The sequence below is a fragment of the Tasmannia lanceolata genome, unplaced genomic scaffold (genome assembly GCF_043159265.1).
Source record: "Tasmannia lanceolata isolate RefF3 unplaced genomic scaffold, GAP_Taslan_0.1 ptg000044l, whole genome shotgun sequence".
Taxonomy (NCBI): domain Eukaryota; kingdom Viridiplantae; phylum Streptophyta; class Magnoliopsida; order Canellales; family Winteraceae; genus Tasmannia; species Tasmannia lanceolata.
The window spans coordinates 20386431-20403741 of NW_027518721.1; the positions used below are offsets into that span (position 1 = coordinate 20386431).

General features: G+C 46.8%; 1 protein-coding gene across 1 annotated transcript in view; it reads right to left on the reverse strand.

The window, feature by feature from the left end:
- Positions 1 to 5708: 5708 nt before the first annotated feature.
- The window catches only part of LOC143863408 (5'-3' exoribonuclease 3-like), a 31560-nt gene continuing 19957 nt past the window's right edge, over positions 5709 to 17311 (reverse strand). The window contains exons 23-24 of the mRNA XM_077374072.1: positions 16975 to 17205; positions 5709 to 6208 (exon numbers count right to left, since the gene is read on the reverse strand). Of these exons, the coding sequence (XP_077230187.1) occupies positions 5765 to 6208; positions 16975 to 17205 (675 nt within the window). The 3' untranslated portion in view covers positions 5709 to 5764. The remainder of the gene's footprint in view (positions 6209 to 16974; positions 17206 to 17311) is intronic.

Genomic DNA, 17311 nt, shown 5'->3' on the forward strand with positions numbered 1-17311 from the left:
TGCGTATGTGGCGTATGAGGGATTTGTTAGGTTCCACTCTCTGTCTCCATAGCAGCACTCTATAGGTTTGATTCGTTTGAATAATGATATGGAAACCGAGTTGGGGAGTTTACCAAATAGCCTAGCAACACATTTCCAATCATTCCCTTGATTTTTGGCTTTCTTAAGGTGAAAATGGTAAAACTAACGTCCCATGCCATGCGGCATATATGAACTTTACATGAAAAAAGAGCTAAGCATATGGAGGAAAAACTCTCGAATAAATTGCTAACCAAATCTATCAATTTCGAAAGAATCCCTAATCTTAAGGGGGCAACACTAATTTCAAGGGGCAAGTTTAAGCAAAATAGCTAGTATTACCTATCGACTTGGGGAAATCCAAAATTTTAGGGGGCAACTGGCCCGCCTTGGCTCCGTCCATGATACGGGGGAGAAATTCAAAAAGCTTCCAAGGACACCCTAGTCACTCCCTCCCGGGCAAGCCGATCCACGTCACTGTTTGCCGATCTTCTCACATGGTGAAATGAGATGGAGGATCCCGTCACTCGATCCAAAATCTCATCAACCCACTATGCAAACCTCCACAGATAAGCAAGCCTGATCGAAAATATTTTGTGTGAGGATTTCTGATTATACTACTAAATTAATAGAAATGAATAAATTGCCACAAGTAATTAAATCTGACATGTAGAAAGATTCTAACTTGAAAGAAAAAGAACTTATATGATAAGTCCAGGCATAGATCGAAATTCATTGTCCAAATTTGACAAATCAATAGTACAAATGGGTACTCCGGCATATGCCTCTAGGATATAACAACTCTGCTCTAGAGAAGCGCATTAAAACAGTCTTATCGCCTTATAAACACGACTCATGTTCCCTTAATCAGTGAGAGAAGAAATAGAAAGTGGTGTTATGTGAAGGGAGAGAAACCAAAAGAATATCCGAATATAAACTCTCTTCGATTCGTGCTCGTTACTGTATATTTATAGAAAATGAAGAGACACTTCTGAAAAAAAAATTTAAGTATTAAACATTTTCAAAACAGTAACGACACTATAAACTGTATTAAATGACGCAAGAAATTCCCTCCATAGCGTCAAAACAATTTTACAAAAATAACATTAAATACATTTTTTACAACGAAAATGATGAACCGCGGTAAACCAAATTTAAGAATGATAAGGAAATGAAATGAATATACACGACCTTTTGCATAAGATAAATAAATGATTTTTTGATTTCTAGTTATTTTTCCTTCAAAAAATCAAAGAAAAATCAACAATCTCCCACAAAGTCAAAATTATATTGATCAAGGCGATAGAATAAGTCATGAATCTGCATGGATGTCTTTTTAGACTTTAACATATACTTAGTGCAAATATATTGAGTCTATCAAGTACTTGGTGAACTGACATCTTGAATAAAGAATTGTGAGTAATAAACTAGGACAACATACCATACACATAATAAAATCAAACATAAGTGTGCTCTTATGGTTTACCACTTCTCGGCTATATGTTTATGAGCACTCTAAAGAATCAACCCAATTCTCAGAGGAAGCGGCCACACTTCCACACATCAGTGTATATATCAAGAGTGTCATGTAACTACGCACCCAATTGAAAATTCAGATATAGATAACATTAAGATTTTAATAACTCATCCTCAACATCTTATATGTTGTACCCACCCACACCATAGAGATAGGCTCAGTGAACTTAATTCACTATCATCATAGTTCCAAACAAACCAGTCAAGTAACTTGTTGTTCCCATTGAACCTACCTCTTAGGATCACCAGTCAGTTAGGCTGAGTTTCCATTACAGATAGTTCGGTACATGAGCTTCGTACTTATCCCCCTCGATGTGCTTATGACTAAGTTTTCACCTATTCAATTGTAAAACTCAATCAATGGGCTTTAGCCCCATTCACAAACTCACTTCATTATTCAAGTAGTCATTTTCTTTCGATGGGCATGCAGGGATTTTATGAACACCATTGCCGACTCTTGCAATAGTAGGCTGACGTTGGATTGTAATATTGGAAACCGGTTAATTCCTAAGTGGAATATCTATAAAAGTGTACTCTAATCGACGTCCACATTTTTCTCTAAAGAAGCAAATTCTGTCATAGTGGATTTGATTGTACCAGTTTATCTGGTTTCTGTCTTAAGTGAATATACATGTCCACTCTCGGATTTGATCCTGATGCTGCTCAAATCTGTTCGGGTGATCGAATGGTCCAAGTTGAGTTGGGTCCACCTTGATCCCTCGCTACCTACACGTCTCTCACCACTAGATAAACTAATATTCCATGGGAACAAATTAATGGCTGCCAAACATAGCCTATGAGTATGCGTTGGAACAATGAAATCTTTATCCTTGGAAAATGATTATTTCAAGGCTTCATAATGCCTTTTTTACTTAAAACTTTTCAAGGTTACAATTATTTCATTCTCATATATGGTTTGATCCTAACTTTCTTAACAGCGATTTTTTGGGCCACACATCTTCTCCATGAATGTGATTGGTTCCGTTGGTTTGACTGGTTAGCACAATCATATTTTGGGTTGGGTTTTGTGTGTTTGCTTGCTTTCTAGCTCTTCTTACCTTCTCCTCACGTAGTCCCTCTCTTATCTATCCCTCTCCCATTCTCCCACAGCATTGGGTAAAATTTTATTCCATGGTAGGCAAGCATGCCCTAAAAGAAGTAAATTTGTTGCGATGATCCAAACCGGGCTAAGAAATCTAGTTTAGGAACTAAACAAAGCAAAGTACTTGTACAATATTATCATGATAATAGGTGTTACATTCTAAGAGCGTATGTATTTCCTTGGATATGCATTAGAGGACAAAATTATAAGTGGGATATCTCCTATTTGATGATCTAATGGCCATTATTGTTTTCTATTTGTGAAAATATTGATCTACCATCCAATGGAAAAGCCAATAAATAAAGTGAAAACAAGCAAATATATAGAAGTAAGACTTTATTAAGCGACCCAATACTAGATAGTTGCTGAAAGATGCAAGTGGGTTGTGCTCAAATGTGCATAAACAGTGACTCAAATAAATTATGAGGCTGTAATTGTTTCGATTAAAGCAATGCAAGGAGATGGTGGGTTAAACAAATAGCAATTTGAGTATAGAAAGTGGTTCTAATAATCAGAGGGATTCCATGTTCATTTAATGGAATAGAATTGAGTTCAGGCCTTCCCCGTTTGTAGACACCGAACCATGTGCTTGGCGCCGGTGGTGAAGAAAAGACGCTGTCGGGCAGAGTTAATCATGGGCAATGTATGGGGTAAACACATTTTGGCAAGATTGAATGGATATTGGGCGAGCTGAACCATTTCCCCATCTATTATAACTGCCATTTCTTGCCACAAATCCCCTATGAGTCTCTATATTTTGGCTGCAATTTGATCCCCTATGAGTCTCTATATTCTGGCTGCAATTTGATCCCCTAAGAGTCCCAATATTCAGGCCGCAATTTAATCCCCTACGAGTCTCAATATTCTGGCCACAGTTTGATATGCCATTCGACACGTTACCAGCGTTGTGCTGCTTCGTCGATGTTCGTTGTGCACACCTTTCGTGTGCCCCCATTTTTGCTCGATGGATCGTTGTTATTCCCCTGCCGAGGTGCCTCAATTCGATCCTTCATGGTTCCAGACTTATTGTCAGGTTCTCATTCAGGGGGAAACCTCGGGAGGAGCTGCTATTTTTTATTGCCGTAGATCTCGATGTTGTTCATGGTGGCCTTTGTCTTTTGTTTATGCTTTTCATTATGTATATACCACACCGGCTTGAGGATGAGTGTATACTAAGCTGGATGTGTATGAGCTTTTTGTACTTTTTTAGTTCTTGATGTAGTTCTCTGTAGCAAGTTGGAGCTTCATAGTATATATACTCCAGCTTGAGAGGGAGTGTTGAATAATGTATTAGGTTAGTTTAGACATTACTTGTGATAGTTAGAGGTATTGTAGTCATTGTACGTTGTTGCCATAGTTTGGGCCTATATATACATCATATTCATGAGGAGTTCTCTAGTGGAGACTCTCCATCTCTCCATCTCTCCATCATATTCATGTTGTGCTCCTAATCAGTCTATGTCTTCTCAGCTTTATGCCTTATCTTCTCCCTCTTTTTCCAGGCGATGCTTCCATATTCATTGTTGGTCGGCTCTCTTACAGGCGACTGTCTTTTCGTGTCGACTTCTCTTTTCTGGGCGATGGTTTTCTCATCGTTGGTCGGCTCTATTCACGCCGTCGACCTTGTCTCCAGGTGATGATGTCCGCATTATTGGTTAGTTATCTTCCTCTTCTTATCCTCAGGCGACGATATTCATGCCGTCGACGTTGTCACCAGACGATGGTTTCCCTATCGCCGGTTGGTTATTAATCTCGATGCTGTGCTACTTCAGAGGAGTTGCTCTATTGATGGACATTGATCTCGATGTTGTTCATGGTGGCCTTTGTTTTTCGTTTATGCTTTTCATTATGTATGTACCACACCAGCTTGAAGATGAGTGTTATACAGAGCTAGATGTGCACGAGCTTCTTGTACTTTTTTAGTTGTTGACGTAGTTCTTTATAGCAAGTTGGAGCTTCATAGTATATACACTCCAGCTTGAGAGGGAGTGTTGAATAATGTATTAGGTTAGTTTACACATTACTTGTATTATTTAGGGGCATTATAGTCATTGTATGTTGTATGACGAGAGAGATGAAGAAGATGAACAATGGAGAGATTTAATGGAGAGAAACGAAGAAGAAGGAAAGAAAATGAGAAATGGAGGAAGGGGAATGGATCAAACCTTACTAAAACCCTTCAATCTTGAAGCTTTGACTCTTAAAATTGCTTTAGAAGCGAAGGGGAGCAAAGAACCTAGGACAAGAACAAATGGCGGAAGTGAAAAAATGAAACGGCGGAAGCCCTTTTAAAAGCAGTTTTCGATCGTCGCGGTCGACTGGATTATGACGGTCGTCCGCCGCAATATTATTGTCCATTTTTTTTATTTTTCACATTTCGACCATCTACGGTCGTTCGCAGAAGCTCAGTCGCCCGCCGCGACAAACCTGTTCCTTTTTATTTTTTGCCTAGATAGCCTTCCGCGGTCATCCTCCTAGGCTCGGTCGACCGCCACACCCCTGTTTTTAATTTCTTGATATTTTCAACTATTCAAACAAGAGAGCTTGATTTTGAAGCTTTCAACCCGTCTCAGAGGACAGAATTACATCAAGAAGGATCTTGCTGAAACTACTAATGAAGTGAAAAGAACTCACCAGTGTTTTTCTCCCAATTCAGATCTCTTTTTCCAATTCAAGTGAAAATTTAGCAAAAACAGAAACTACTAATAGAGGGTACGCTGACATATGCCTCTTTACAACCAAAATTCAAAATGCAAATGGAAATTACAACTTTAACCTTACACGTCCAACACAAACCAGTCACTGATGGTGGGATTCTCTTGGGGTGATTAAGTCACCTCCCTCGGCCATTATCTCCGCTATGTCATCTTCGAGAGATGCTCCTGCATCACTTACTCATAAAATAGTATTCTAATCAGCTATTCTAATCCAGTACACGTTTAAAAGTGTCAAGTTCTTTCAAATTCTGCCAAAACAAAAGTACTAGTACAAAAGGCTCAAAAAAGGAAGTGATGAATCCGCACCCAAATTTTTACACTAAGAGGGGGGGGTGGCCCATGGAAGAAAAGGGGGTAAAAATATCTTTTCCAAAAAAATAAACGGTAATAACTACCTCAAGCTTTCTGGGGAAGAGGAAGTTCCGTCAGTTTTGGCAATCCATCTTTGGCCACAATAAGATGTCTCGAAATTGCCTCTGCCATGGCCTCGACCGTATGTTTGTTGTGGCACAGAATTCTGGCGCCAGTTATCGCTCCTGTTAGCGATTGAACCATTTCCCCATCGATTATAATTGCCGTTTCTGGCCGGAAATCCCCTACGAGTCTCAATATTCTGGCCGCAATTTGATCCCCTATGAGTGCCAATATTCTGGCTGCAATTTAATACCCTACGAGTCTCGATATTCTGACCGCAATTTGATATGCCATTCGAACCGTTTCCTCTACCCCACCAACCAGAACCTGCCACTTTCCGTATCTCATTACCCGTGGACAAATCAGTCGTTCCATTTGCTATTTCGTTCATATATCTTTGTTGAATTTGAAATCTGCTGTTCTTTCATGTGTTAATGTCACTTAAATGCTAAGTGTTAGACCTAAAATCGGTAACAGGTACAGCAGTGGCGTAAGAACTGAGAGCGAGTGACGAGGGAGGTTGAGTATGAGTCCTGTGGTGAGTGCTTAGTCCTGCACAAGGCAAACGAGGTCAGAAGACCAGACCGGATTTTAGTCCGGACAGGTCCTTCGACACTCAAGTCAGTATGAGCAAGAGTGAAGGGAAATGTCAGTTTTTAGGGAGAAGAGGGTTTTTAGCATTACCCGTTTGTCTGAGCCCTGTTTCCCTATTTATAGGGAAAAACGGGTGAGGTGTCCTGGACAGGTGGCGGCCTGTGAGAGGCTGGATCTCACCTACTCTGGGACAGGTGGCAGCCTGTGAGAGGCTGGATCTCACCTACTCTGGGACAGGTGGCAGCCTGTGAGAGGCTGGATCTCACCTACTCTGGGTGCCACCTGTGAGAGGCTGGTGTTTTCACACCCCATCAGTTGCCCCCCAGTTTTCCAAGTCATTGAGGGACTTGGGAAAGTGTGACGATCGTTTTTCTGGATGGGCAGATGTTGTTCAGAGGTGAATCGGAGAATTTAGTGTGGAGTACAGAGTCCACAATCCGGGGTCCGGAGTTCGCAGTTTGGAGTACGGCTTCAACCGGACTGGCTCCTGGCGCATTACAGAATACATTATATCCAGTCCGGAGTTCGCAGTTCGGAGTCCGCAGTCCGCAGTCCGGAGTACGGCTTCAACCGGACTGGCTCCTGGCGCTTTACAGAATACATCATATCCAGTCCGGAGTTCGCAGTTCGGAGTCCGGCTTCAACCGGACTGGCTCCTGGCGCTTTGCAGAATACATTATATTCAGTCCGGAGTTCGCAGTTCGGAGTCCGGAGTTGGGAGTCCGGAGTACGGCTTCAACCGGACTGGGTTCTGATGCTTCATAGAACGCGTTATATCCAGTCCGGAGTTCGGCTTCAACCGGACTGGTTCCTGGCGCTTCATAGAACGCGTTATATCCAGTTCGGAGTTCCGAGTTCCGAGTCCGGAGTTCGCAGTCCGGAGTACGGCTTCAACCGGGCTGGTTCCTGGCGCTTCATAGAACGCGTTATATCCAGTCCGGAGTTCGGAGTTCCGAGTCCGGAGTTCGCAGTCCGGAGTTCGGCTGGAAGTGGAGTCCGGTTCGGACCGGGCTGCTTTTTGTCGTTTTGTGAGAACGCGTTATATCCAGTACGGTTTTTTCCGGACTGAATTTTGTCGTCTAGCGGCCAGTTCGGTGCGGACCGGACTGATTTTTGTCGTTTTGTGAGAACGCGTTATATCCAGTACGGTTTTTTCCGGACTGAATTTTGTCGTTTTGTGAGAACGCGTTATATCCAGTACGGTTTTTTCCGGACTGAATTTTGTCGTCTAGCGGCCAGTTCGGTGCGGACCGGACTGATTTTTGTCGTTTTGTGAGAACGCGTTATATCCAGTACGGTTTTTTCCGGACTGAATTTTGTCGTCTTGCGGCCAGTTCGGTGCGGACCGGACTGATTTTTGTCGTTGTGTGAGAACGCGTTATATCCAGTACGGTTTTTTCCAGACTGAATGCGGAGTGCGGAGTGCGGAGTGCGGAGTGCGGAGATCCATTCTTGGGACGTGAATGTTTACGCGCGTGCTTGATCGTATTGATGGTGGGAGAATGTGTCCGTCATAAATAGGGGACACGTGGCGCAATCCGGATGACCTCGAGATGCGTGCATCGCATTTATTGCCAAACCGCCTCTTAAAAACTATATAAGGAGGTTTACCTCCCTTCACTTTTTACTTTTTACTTTTCATCTTTTTCCTCTTCTTGCTCTGGGAGTTTCCACTTCTCAGTTCGCAGCTCGCAGTCCGCAGATCGCAGATCGCAGTTCGCAGCCCGTAGCTCGCAGTCGCGTTCCAAGATCTTTACGAGCTCCACTCACCGGTATTCCTCTCAGCCCTTCCTTTTACTATGTCTGGTAGTACTTCCAATTCCGAGTCCGGTACGGGGTCCTCCACTAGCAGTAGTTCGGAGTTTAGGATGCCTCAGGAGCCTGTAGTGGCTAGGGCGTCTGATAGGATAGACCTTGTAGATAGTGACGACGGAGGGGATAGGGATGAAGTGATCTTAGATCTGAATGCCACTCCACCCTTGACTGGCAGTCTCCCGCGAGCAGGAGGGAGTGTTGAGAGCGACGTTGCTGAAGCGTCCACAACATTCCTTCCTGGCCGGGCGGTGGAGGTGATCGCTAGAGCGCGGATGGATGCCGATCTAAAATACAACTTGCGAGCTCTAGTCGAGGAGAACTACCTCACCAGGTCTATGCTGGGAGATATCAGGGATAAATACTGTGTGCCCCCGAGATTTGAACTGAGGGCAGCTATAGAGGGAGACGGAGCCAGCAACGAGAGCCAGGATCTCTGTATTTATGAGGAGTCACTGAGGGCAGGACTCCGATTTCCGTTGCACCCCTTTTTCTCAGCGGTGCTACAATACTACGGACTAGCCCCGGCCCAGGTAGCTCCGAACTCATGGAGATTATTAGTTGGGTTTTTATACCTCGTCCACGGTCGGTTAGAGAGGAGCGTGACTTTGTCACTGTTCCGTGCTTGTGCACACCTGAAGAAGCATAAAGAAGGGGGCTGGATCTACATTAGCCAGCGCCCTGAACGGAAGATAATCACTGGCATTCCTTCGTCGATTCACTCGTGGAAGAATAGATTCTTCTATGTTGTGGATCAGGAGGCCAGTGAGCCCTGGTCCGTCCCTCTAGTGTGGGACACTCCAGATACCTCAAAACTGAGTCGAAAGCCGCTCCTCGAAGGTGAGGACAGGATAACATTCGCCTTGATGCGGAAGGAGATCGAGCAATCGGGCCTCATCCGTTGTAAGGAGTTTTCTGAAGAGGCGATTCTGGTCGGGCTGGGCGTGAGTGCCGCGACTCCAGAACGTATGTAGCTAGACTTGTCTATGCAATCTGTTTATTTTTTATATACTTGCTTTTGACCGTTGGCTGCTCATTTGTCTTGCAGAGATGAAGAAACAATCAACCGTCGAGAAAATCAGGCAAGGAGCCCAGCCACGGGCACAGGAGGGTGCTGCACAGGCACAACAGGAGCGCCAGAAGAGAAAGGCGACTGTACTGGGGAGTCCGGCCCCGTCACAGGGCACTCCACCCCCATCCCAGAGGCCCAAGACTACGGTGAAGCTAATAGGCCCCTTTGCTCAGGGCGGTGGCTCTTCTAAATCCGGTGGTGCTTCTACCGGAGCCGGTTCTGGGGCTCGTCCTCCTACGGGACTTAGTGAGCATGTCTTTCGACCCAATTGGGCCGTTTTGAAGGATGACACTGCCCTAGGCGAGAGCCCAGTAGCAGCAGAGCTCATGAGCAAGTGTTTGCTGCGGAAGGACAAGCAACAGGTCCTTTACGAGCCGCCAGCTACAGGAGAGGAGGCTGTGTTATCCTCAGCTTACCAGGTAAGGAAGTGGTGCTTCGATTTGCTAACTTTCTGCCCATTTCTTTCTTTCACCATACTGATGCCTGTTTCTTTCTGTTTCTTTCTTCAGATCTTGCTCTACTATAATGACCTCAAGGAGAAGAGTAAGAATTTCTCCCAAGCCATTACTGCATCTGAAGAGGTGAACGGAAAGTTGGCCGCTGAGGTGCAGGAGCTTCAAACGAGCATCGGGCGAATAGAGGAGGAGAGGAGGTTGTTGAAAGAGGATCTGGCCGCAGAGAAGAGGAAACTGGCCAAGGCTGCTGAAGCCATGGAGGCTCAAAGAGGAAGAGCTACTGAAAGGCAGGAGAAGGCAGTGAAAGAGGCCACAGAGGCAAAGGAGGCTGAACTTTTCAGCCTGTCGAGCGAGGCTTATAGTCTTGGATACTACGACTGCCTCCAGGAGCTCCAGGCCTGCAATCCAAACCTATTGATGCAGAACATGACTCTCCCTGCCAGGCCGAAGATTACTGATGAGGAGCCAGATACTCCTGCTGATGCTCCTGCTGATGCTCCTGCTGACATCACCTCTCTTCCAGATGCTTAGAATTTTTTTTTTGTTTTTGTTTTGACCTCTTTTTGTAATGGTCCTTGAGACCCTACAGCTCTTACCAGCATTTTTAAAGTGAATTTTGTAATGGCCCTCGAGGCCCCACATATTCTGATCAATGAAATCACATTTGTCTGTCTCTGATACTTCTCAACTGAGTGATTTGCTTGACTTTGTCTTTTTAATTTTGATAACCTGTGAATGAGGCTGTTGATGGTCGAATCGTGACGAACTGGTCTTTTAACAAGTACCCAAGTTTTGTGAACTGGGTTTCCAGTGAGTACCCAAGTTTTGTGAACTGGGTTTCCAGTGAGTACCCAAGTTTAAGAACTGGGTTTCCAGTGCGTACCCAAGTTTAAGAACTGGGTTTCCAGTGCGTACCCAAGTTTTGTGAACTGGGTTTCCAGTGCGTACCCAAGTTTAAGAACTGGGTTTCCAGTGCGTACCCAAGTTTTGTGAACTGGGTTTCCAGTGAGTACCCAAGTTTTGTGAACTGGGTTTCCAGTGAGTACCCAAGTTTTGTGAACTGGGTTTCCAGTGAGTACCCAAGTTTTGTGAACTGGGTTTTCAGATATAAAAGTGACACTGAATTTGCAAGAAGATTATTTATTCATAACAACAAATATACAAATTTACAAGATCACCTTTTCACGCCGGATAATTCGACTACTGATAATATTTCCTGAGGTTTTTGGAGTTCCATGCGTGGGGTAATAGGTGCTCCTCCAGTGTCTCTAGCTTGTAGCTTCCTGGCCGGATAACTTCCTTCACTCGATAGGGTCCCTCCCAAGTTGGGGAAAGTTTCCCTACTTTCGTCGGTTGGGAGACGGCTGCCTTTCTCAGGACCAGATCCCCTGTCCTGAATTCTCTGGGGCGAATTTTGGAGTCGTGATAATTCGACACCTTCTGCTTATAAGCGGCGACCCGGATTCGAGATTCCTCCCGGATTTCTTCTAGTAAGTCGAGATTGGCGCGGAGTCCGTCGCTGTTCAGTTGCTCATGGAAACTGATGACTCTGGGAGATGGGGTGCCTATATCAACAGGTATCACGGCTTCGGTTCCAAAAGAGAGGTTGAATGGTGATTCACCAGTCGTCGTGCGAGGAGTGGTGCGGTAAGCCCACAGAACATGGTAGAGCTCATCTGCCCATCGGCCAGCTTTTTCATCCAGCCTCTTCTTTATCCCTTGAAGCAAGATCCTATTAGTTACTTCCGTTTGCCCATTGGTCTGGGGGTGAGCAACCGAAGTGAATCTCTGTTCAATCTTTAGGTCAGAGCAGAACTTCCGAAAGTTCCGGCAGTCGAACTGTTTGCCGTTATCTGTGATTAAGGCACGGGGAATCCCAAATCTGCAGACCACTGCCTTCCAGAAGAAATTCTGTATATTCTGCTCAGTGATCTGGGCTAGAGGTTCTGCCTCCACCCACTTGGTGAAGTAGTCGATTGCCACTACTACGAATATGCGCTTTCCGGAAGCCGGTGGAAAAGGACCCAGAATGTCCATCCCCCATACTGCAAAAGGGAGTGGACTGATAATTGGGGCCATCGCCACAGCAGGCTGGTGGATGGTGGGGGAGAATTTCTGGCACCTCTCGCACTTTTTAACCAGATTCAGCGCGTCTTGTCGTATGGTGGGCCAATACAATCCTCTGAGGAGTACCTTGATCGCCAGGGCTTTGCCCCCCAGATGTTCTCCACAGATTCCTTCATGAGTCTCTTGCAATGCGTACGCGGCGTTACTTGGTCCCAGACACTTCAGGTACGGGAGAGTGTAGGACCTTTTATACAAAATGTCACTGCTGAGGGAGAATCGGGCGGCTCTCTGTATCACCTTACGGGCTTCCTTCTTATCTTCGGGAAGTTTCACGTCCCGTAAGTAATGAATGATCTCATCCATCCAGCACGGCTCGTTCTCCACCTGCATTATATCTGCGGCTTCTCTTTCGATGCTAGATCTTTGTAGGAATTCCATACGTATGCTTCCAAGAGTGGTGTATCCAGAAGCAGCCAGCTTCGACAGTACATCTGCTTTGGCATTTTCTGTTCGTGGTACTCTGATGACCTCGAAACTGGCAAACCGGCTGGAGAGTTGATGAACCTTGGCAAGATACTTAACCATACGCTCATCTCGTGCTTCGTAGACCCCTTGGATCTGATTTGCTACCAGCTGTGAGTCGCAGTATGCTTTTAATTTTCGGGCGCCGGTCTGAATTGCTAGGTTCATTCCGGCAAGGAGGGCTTCATATTCTGCCTCATTGTTGGACGCACGGAATCCGAATCTCAGAGCATAATCCGCAGTGAACCCCTCAGGCCCAGTGAGGATGAGGCCTGCTCCACAGCCGTTTTTATTTGAAGAACCGTCGACATATACTTCCCAAGTTGGTGTGCTGGTCATGGAGTCCTGCTCTGCCGGCGGTTGCAAGATTTCTGTCTGAGTTTCTGCTATGCATTCGTCAGGAACCGCTTTCTCTGCAACTGGGAGTAGTACCGTTTCAGGGTCGGCGACTTGCTGGGGGATGGTGCACTCTGCTACGAAATCTGCCAGTACTTGGGCCTTGATGGCTGGCCTTGGAGCGTACTGGATGTCGAACTCGCTCAGCTCTACGGCCCATTTCACAAGTCGTCCGGAGATATCTGGTCGATGGAGTACTTGCCAAGCGGCTGGTCAGTCAAGACCTTTACAGTATGAGCTTGAAAGTACGGTCTTAATTTTCTTGCAGCCATTACCAGCGCGTAAGCCAATTTCTCGACCCGCTGGTACCTTATTTCTGCGTCGTGAAGAACCTTGCTGACATAATAGATTGGTTTTTGCTGGCGGTGCTCTTCGCGGACGAGGACAGCTGCCAGTGCCGTGGAGCTAACGGAGAGATACAGAAATAACTCCTCACCTGGCTCCGGCTTTGTTAATAATGGCGGGGAGGACAGATACCTTTTCAGCTCGTCAAAGGCAATCTGGCATTCTTCGGTCCAGGGCGCAGTTTTGAGGCCCTTAACCGCACTGAAAAAAGGCAGGCATCTCTCCGCCGATTTGGAGATGAAGCGACCCAACGCCGCTATCATTCCCGTGAGCCGCTGAACTTCTCTGATGGTTTTTGGGGCGATAAGCTCCATCACGGCTCTGATCTTTTCTGGGTTTGCTTCTATCCCTCGCTGGCTCACCATGAATCCTAAGAACTTCCCCGAACTGACACCAAAAGTGCACTTGGTGGGGTTGAGTTTCATGTTGTGCTTCTTTAGGACCTGAAATGTTTCTCTGAGATCAGACACGTGGTCTTGTGCACTTCGACTTTTGACCAGCATATCGTCCACATAAACTTCCATGTTTCGGCCGATCTGGTTCTGAAACAGTCTGTTCACCAGCCTTTGGTAAGTAGCTCCAGCGTTTTTGAGGCCGAAGGGCATGACTCGGTAGCAATAAGTCCCTTGATCTGTGACGAATGAGGTCTTTGGTATATCCGATTCGTACATCCTGATCTGGTTATATCCGGAGAAGGCGTCCATGAAGCTCAACAGTTCATGACCCGCTGTGGCGTCGATGAGCTGATTGATCTTCGGGAGCGGATAACTGTCCTTGGGACAAGCCTTATTCAGATCAGTAAAGTCGACGCAGGTTCTCCACTTTCCATTAGTCTTCTTGACTAGGACTACGTTTGCTAGCCAGTCCGGATATCGAATCTCACGAATGAAGTCAGCCTTCAGAAGCCTCTCCACTTCTTCTTTTATTGCCTGTCGCCTTTCAAAAGCAAAGTGTCTCCTTTTCTGTTTCACCGGTCTGCAGGTTGAATCGACACCAAGCCTATGAGTGCTGATCTCTGGATCGATGCCGGGCATATCGGCAGGAACCCATGCAAAGACATCTGCATTGCCCTGGAGAAACTCGGTGAGTTGATGTTGAATGCTACTACTAAGGGAGGAACCGATCAGAGCGACTTTCTCACCGTCCTCCGGGCACAGTGGGATGGAGAGTAGGTCCTCAGCTGGTTGAGTACCCCTGAGTTCGTCCCTTACATCAAGCAGTTCGATTGGCAGTGATTCCACTGCGTTTTTTCCTTTCAGTGCCATTGCATAGCACTCCCTTGATTGAGGCTGATCTCCGCGAACTTCCCCCACGCCATTAGGGGTTATGAATTTCATTTTTTGGTGGTAGGCTGAGGCGACTGCTCGGATCAGATTCTGGCCAGGCCGTCCCAAGATAGCATTATAGACCGAGGTGGCCTTCACTACCAGGAAGTTAACCATGGCGAACGCTTGACATGGTGAATCTCCGACAAGAACAGGCAGCTCGATCTGTCCTACCACTTTTACGACCTCTCCGGAGAAGCCGAACAAATCTGAGTTCGCCGGCCTTAGACGGTCGTCGCCTATCATCATTTTCTCGAAGGCATGGTAGTATAGAATATCCGCTGAGCTCCCGTTGTCCACAAGAATTTTCTTTACCTCCCAGTTAGCAACGAGCATGGTTAACACCAATGCATCGTCGTGGGGCAAAATAAGGCTGTCCAGATCTGCGTCCGAGAAGGAGATCTCATTCTCCGTTCTTGACTTTTTGCTGGTTGTGTGAACGGCGTTAACTTGCCGTGCATATGCTTTTCGAGCAGCAGAGGAGGTGCCCCCAGCGGCTGGTCCGCCCATGATTGTATTGATAACCCCCCTTGGTTGAGATCGGGGTGCCTCAGGCTGCGCGTCGGTGACCTGAGAAGTCTTATCCTGAGGAGGGGGCTGCTGTGATCTTCGAGGGCTACGGCCCTGGGGACTCTTTCCTTTGCGCTCTTGGGTGCGGCCGTCATTCTGGATGTATTTTTTCAAATAACCCCGGCTGATCAGCTGCTCAATTTCTCCCTTGAGCTGCCAGCAATCCTCTGTGTCATGGCCGTGGTCCTTGTGAAACCGACAGTACTTTGAAGGATCTCTTCTGTTTCCCTTGGAGATCATTCTAGGCGGCCACTTCACAAACTCCTCCTCACTGATCGCCGCCAGTATGTGCTTTCTAGAGGTATTGAGAGGTGTGAAGTTCTCTTCTCTTCTCTGAGGGGGTGGAGACTTCTCTTTCCTGGGAGGTTTATCCTCCCTACGCTGTTTAGGCAGATTCTTCTCTTCAGAGGTTATCCTCCGGTTTGAATTAAGAGCTGCCAGTGTTTCTTCCACTGTTATGTACTCTTCTGCCCCGGCCATGAGATCCGCCAGTGAGTGCGGATTTTGCCGAGCCACCGCTCGACGAAAATCATCAGATCTTGCACCGGTGAGGAGTGCGTTCATAGCCGCTGAGGGATCTAAATTGGGCACCTGTAGTGCCTCCCTGTTGAAGCGGCGGACGAACACCTTCAGGGGTTCATTATCATCCTGTCGCAAGGCCATCAGGGATGCAGTCGTTTTCTTCGGCCTACGGCTACTCATGAAATGGCGGACCAGATCCTCTCCAAAATCATCGAAATTGTTGATGGAGTTTGGTTTGATCCTGGAGTACCAGTCTCTTGCCGCGCCAGTGAGCGTCGTTGGGAAGGCTCTGCAGATGAAGCCGTCGGAGGCGCCGTGGAGGAGCATCATTGTTCTAAATGTCTCCAAATGATCCACGGGATCGGTAGTGCCGTTGTACTGAGGGACGGCAGGCATTTTAAATCCTCTGGGTGCTGGAGCACTCAGGACATCACTAGTGAACGGCGTTCTGCTTGAGAACGCTCTGGAGGCGGGCCGGCTCTGATCCTTCGCCAATTCCTCTATTCGGTGGTTCATCTCCTCCATTCTCTGTAGCAGCGGATCCGTTCTGCGGTCTGGGGACCTGATTCTTCCCACAAATGGGCTTGCCGCAGAACCGGACTGACTTTCCGGACTCCTACGACGAGGCCGAGATTTTGCCGGTGGCAAACGATCTTCGTGAGGCCGGCGCCTCTGCGTGGAGCGAGACCGCGATCTTTCGCGGTGATGAGGTTCTGTCTGGGCGTGCCTCACTATGGGGCGATAAACTTGTCTAGCGGAGTGATGAGTTCTGCCCTCCCCATGACGTGATGACTCTCCCCTGTGGACTCCTTGGGCAGATCGCGGGGCCTCTGGAGGAGGTGGAGGGGGTGCTTGAAGTAGTTGTTGGTACTGACCAACAAGGGCCGTCATCTGCTGGAAGAGGGCTTGGACTTGCTCCGAGGTGGGCACGGGATTGTGATGCTCCGAGCGAGAAAGGCTTTGGTCGGCAGATGCTGCCACTACCATCGAGGCGATTCGACCGCTCCGGGTCCTGCGAGGTAGCGCGGCTTGGTCGTTCTGCGCAGAAGCTAACCGCGCACTCTTGCGCCCTGCCATTTTTGTAAGTGAGATATGTAAGAACAGCTTTTAGTTCTTGGTCCCACGGATGGCGCCAATCTGTTAGACCTAAAATCGGTAACAGGTACAGCAGTGGCGTAAGAACTGAGAGCGAGTGACGAGGGAGGTTGAGTATGAGTCCTGTGGTGAGTGCTTAGTCCTGCACAAGGCAAACGAGGTCAGAAGACCAGACCGGATTTTAGTCCGGACAGGTCCTTCGACACTCAAGTCAGTATGAGCAAGAGTGAAGGGAAATGTCAGTTTTTAGGGAGAAGAGGGTTTTTAGCATTACCCGTTTGTCTGAGCCCTGTTTCCCTATTTATAGGGAAAAACGGGTGAGGTGTCCTGGACAGGTGGCGGCCTGTGAGAGGCTGGATCTCACCTACTCTGGGACAGGTGGCAGCCTGTGAGAGGCTGGATCTCACCTACTCTGGGACAGGTGGCAGCCTGTGAGAGGCTGGATCTCACCTACTCTGGGACAGGTGGCAGCCTGTGAGAGGCTGGTGTTTTCACACCCCATCACTAAGATTGTATGATTCTTCGGAAAAGATAGCAATGAAAAAGAAGTAAACAAGTATGTGTACCTGGAACTCTGCCTTGGTTGCCAACCCTCATACTCGTGCCAAAGCTGTGTTGTCTGTATATCTGCTTCTTCTATTGTCTGCAAGCAATTCACAGGTACAACAAGTAAAAATCCTTGAATTTTACAAAAGTAATTAAAGTAGTCGAATTAGGCCCAGAAAAAATAGAATCAGCATGATGATATT